This window comes from Tigriopus californicus, chromosome 7 (genome assembly GCF_007210705.1).
Source record: "Tigriopus californicus strain San Diego chromosome 7, Tcal_SD_v2.1, whole genome shotgun sequence".
Classification (NCBI taxonomy): Eukaryota; Metazoa; Arthropoda; class Copepoda; order Harpacticoida; family Harpacticidae; genus Tigriopus; species Tigriopus californicus.
In genome coordinates, this window is record NC_081446.1 from 1,266,799 (window position 1) to 1,271,437 (window position 4,639).

Genomic DNA, 4,639 nt, shown 5'->3' on the forward strand with positions numbered 1-4,639 from the left:
AAGAAATTTGGCCGTTTGTGCAACCCTGAAGTAATTTCAGGCATCACATATGTTAGCAGTTAAAGTTGACATTCCCAGGCCATTTCACAGACAGTCTGCCAAAACAGCCAGGAATTTCTCCTGGACAAGTCTCAATGGCCGAGCCTGGGAGCAGCAGTACAGATTTCCACAGCGAACTTGTCTACTTGTTTCCGACTATGAGTCATGCAAAATTAAAAAGTAGATCCTTGAGAACGTCCGAGTTTTAGTCAACGCTTGATGACATAATGTTTCTCATGGCTCAATTTACGTATTCTTTGTATTTTTCTTATCATTTCAGAGTTTTGATGGGGCTTGTCAATACACTTAATTTTGCCAAACCGAAAGCCCCACCCAAACCGAGTGTTGTGTGCATGAAATTAGTCCTTTTCTCTAGAGGGCGCTCATAGCAAATATTTGAACTGGTGTTCGTGCGAAGAACTACCTAGACTACCTAGAACTCTTAATGGGGTACACCCACGTGGTTTCGTGAACGCAAATTTTGAAATGCGACAGTACTAAATTTTACCATGGAAGTACGGCAGAAGTGGAGTGGAAGGCTCTCTGAAACCTCGCTAGAAAGCGTTTCAGTATTGCGATACCTCTTAAGCGAATGCTTGAACATGAAGATAGAATTCATTGAGCACTCTGTCAGCGGGAATGCATCTGATCAGCGAGGTAACGCATAGCTATACAAAACCTCGCTAGAAGACGTTCAATCGTCGACCGAGCTTTTCACTCATCTACTGCCGTACTCCATGAGTTTACCCAGTCGCACTTCAAAGCGTTCACGAAACTATCTGATACTCGCAGTAGGTGCAACTGGGTACAAATCGCATCTCAAAATATGCACTCACGAAACCATGCGGGGGTGCCCCATTATATATGACGTGCGCACCGAAATTAAAATTCATTTCAATCCAATAGAGATCCAACAGAGTGAATTATGTACTCAAAGATTGTCCAATAAAATTGCCAATATATTGAGAAGCATCAATCAAATAGGCCACTTGCTTACTTAGCATGAATCACATGCCAAGGCAAAATACAAAAAGATATCAGCTAGTCCAAGTGCTTGTCGGATAGGTCCAGTTTTCCAATGCCCAAAGGTGTCCGATCTTCGATGAATCAAATTTTCCGATCTGTAAATTTCACCCATTTGTCGAATTATCGGATGTGTCAAGCTTTCCTGTGTTGAGTTTAAGTTGCATCAAGTGACCTTGCAACTAGGCTATCTCGTGACAGATGTACGGTTATGAACGGGTTTTAAAAAATCCCCCCACGGTTCAATTAAAAGTTAAAAAAGTTTTTTAAATATATTCCACATCTCCTCCAAAATTTCAAAATCTCATTCTTCTCATTAAGACCTCTATGCCTTAGTAGCCAAACTCTAAATTTTAGGCTTAGCCTCCATGATTGATTGAAAATAATGTTAATATTTTCTTATTCACGACGTATTACAAAGCAATATCATTGCATTGCAGAGTATTTTGGTAATGTAAGTCATCCGAATGACTCTATTGTATTAAATGTCTTATTCAGCCAAATACGATTTGCTTTAAAGCCTGAGGATTTTTATTTCCTGTAGATGTAATCAATACTTTTGGCATCAATATCGAGATCCCAATTCTTCTCCTGAATCACTTTCTTCAGTTTGGAAAACTCGGATTCACTCTTAAAGTAAAACGGAGAGTCTTGGTTGTAGTAGTCAACTCCTTTCCACGATCTCAAATCTCCCAAGGACACCAAATTTGGAGCGAATTTAATGATGTTGTTTACACTTTCAAGTCCCAAAAATAAATCCTTGTCGGATGTGTTTTTGATCAAAAGCATTTCTAAGGCACTAAATGCTTGGGAGTCACAATAGAATTGCAAATATTCGTCGGTGAGCCAGTTTAAGGGTGCCATATACTGGACCAGTTTCAAGTTGCCTCGACATTGAAAGAAGAAAGCAAACACGAGTTCCGAGAGCTCATCCACATATTCCTCACAAGTCAAGTTCAGATCCTCAAGCTTTGGAAAATACTCTTCATCGGTTTCCAATTGGTCCAAATCATCGATGTTTTCAGTCCAGATGTTCAAATGGAATGATTGTATATTTTGACAATATTTCCCTATGGCAGCAATGACAGACCAAGAGTAGCCTTCAAGAAGAACAAGGTTGATCTTGGTCAAGGTGTCTTTCATATGAATGGCGAGGAGATCCAGTCCAGACACGCCAGTCCAAATAACGTGAGCCTCAATTTCGCACAGACTGTCCAAACCTACAAATTTCTCCAAATCCTGGTCGTTGATCAACACTCTTAATTTGGTCATTTCTGGACAAAAATAACCGATGCGATCCACAGCCTCCAGGGTTGGGATCCAGGGCATTAGACCTAATTCCTCTCCAGCCCATTCTTCCATATCCAAAATCCCACCGCTCCTCAAGCTCTCCAATTGTGAAAACTCAGTGAGGTTCAAAGGCCGTTCCAATTTGGGTTCCAATTCGGTTTCAAAGATCTGTCCCATTTTTCCGTCATGGACCAACCTTTGTAGTTGAGGTAACCCTTTCAAAAGTGCTAAATGACCTTGGACAGTGGTAAAACTCTTTTTGGGCAACGTAACCTCGGTTAGTTGATATAGGCCTTGGTTAGAGTTTTGGGGTGTGGCACCCACAATATATTCCAAAACTAGGTCATTCAGATCCTGGAAGCCCTCCAGGTTCAAGATCTTGAGATTCTTACAATGATCCACCACAGTGATTAGAACTCTTGGATTGTTCCACACTAAAGAGGTTTTTTGCCGATCATTGCTGTCCGAAAGATGCCGGTCCAATATGAAAAAGTTAGGTTGGAACGATTCAAGTTCTTCATTGACCTCTTGTAAATACGGCAAGAAGAGATCTCCAAGGTCGAAGAGTTCTTGATTTTCAGACACATATTCGTCACTAGATACCAAACCAAATGGATGGTCTCCCTCGGGGTCAAGTTGACTCGATTGATCAATGAGTAAGTTTGACACAACATTGAAATTGCCCAACGTCCAAAGGTCGATCACGAATTCTTGCTCAATGACCTTGATCTTGGAATGAAGGATTACCTTCAGCAAGGCACGGAGAAGATCACATTGAGCTTGGACAATTTCCTTATCATCTCGATTGATATTGTCGCCACAACTGCAGAACCCGTGACATGAGATCACAGACCAAGAATACAATTCCTCGAGGACAGATCGAGGCAGGTCCCTCAAATGACTCCGAATAGCATCTAACTGAAAACCGTTATCCAGATTTTGGCCTAAGCAGACCACTAAATATCTCGAAAAAGTCGAATAACAATGGAAGAGCAAGTCCTTGGGTTGTTTCAACGGTGGCATCTTGACTCTTAAGGCTTAAAACATCCCATGGGAAAGCAAACGTTGAGTGAGTGTTGGACCATTGCCAAGAACAAGTCGTGGATGAAAACTTCGGTTTACAGGGTTTTATTTATCCAGGATTGTATTTGATCAGTAAAAATTTGGGTTGTCATTCATCCTGGAGTGCTGACGGCATATGTATCGCTTGCGATTGGCCAATATTGATTCTTCAATGATGTTGTTCCCCAAAATGAAGTCCGTCGCGACTAAATTGGCAGAGTTCCACCAATCCTCTCTGAACCACCGATTGATCTGTTGGTAAAAGAAGGTGTGATAGAAATTAGAAATTGAATGAATAGAAATGAATACAATGCCCGCTTCAAATTAAGGCGGAGTTTCGCCTTATTTTCCATGCATGCAATGATTACTTTGAATCGCCCTCCATACCATACCAAGGTAGTACGCGTGATAAGGGATTTCATAAATGAGAGGCACAAAAGCTGGAATCCAATACAATGCTTTTATGAGAAAGCAGAAAAAGAAATATGATTGAGCTATTGTGTAACCATGAAACTTAAGTGTAAATTAAGAAATTCGTCTCAAAGGTTAGCTAGGAAACATTTTGTCGAAGTGAATTGCAGACCCGTATAGAGACGTGTAAAGTACCGGATCGGATTTCATATGTGTGAGCTAGTCAGGCTGCGCCACAATCGCAGCAAGAACTACCATGATTTTGGCACATCCAGTGCTTCCAAATTTTCGTTGATAAAATTGTTCATCATTGTAGCAAATTGTTCGACAATTCAATGAACCATTTAAGTCCAGCATTCATTTGCTAAAGATGACAATACATGGTAATTGACAAAAATAGCCAAAAGAACGAAAAAAATATTTGCTGCCAACTTTTTTCATCAGTAAGAAGTGTGGTGACACTTCCTTCATGGTAGAACCAGATGGCGCACTAGTATGAAATCCCAAATCTTTACACGTCTCTATTGGCAATAAATAACTTTATGAACAACGTAAAGAAATTTAAGGGTGTCAAAAATCATTGAACATGGTAGAAAAAAACGGCCTCAAAAAACTAGTTACAAGACCGACAATCACAGGGTAAAGCAAAAACCACATGCTAAAACATCACAAACACTCTTAATTTCGCTCACTTCTTTGGCATTGAATCGGTCTTGATTTCATGCCCAACAATATGGCCTCGAGTTCTCTATACTTAGTGTTGTCAGTCACCTTTTCCAACCATCACAACAAACGGAGGAGAGCAAACATGAGC

At 40.5% G+C, this 4,639-nt stretch overlaps 1 protein-coding gene across 1 annotated transcript in view; it reads right to left on the reverse strand.

The window, feature by feature from the left end:
• Positions 1-3,464: 3,464 nt before the first annotated feature.
• Positions 3,465-4,639, reverse strand: part of LOC131883348 (uncharacterized) — a 5,706-nt gene continuing 4,531 nt past the window's right edge. The window contains exon 9 of the mRNA XM_059230801.1: positions 3,465-3,666. Coding sequence (XP_059086784.1) covers positions 3,505-3,666 — 162 coding nt within the window. The 3' untranslated portion in view covers positions 3,465-3,504. The remainder of the gene's footprint in view (positions 3,667-4,639) is intronic.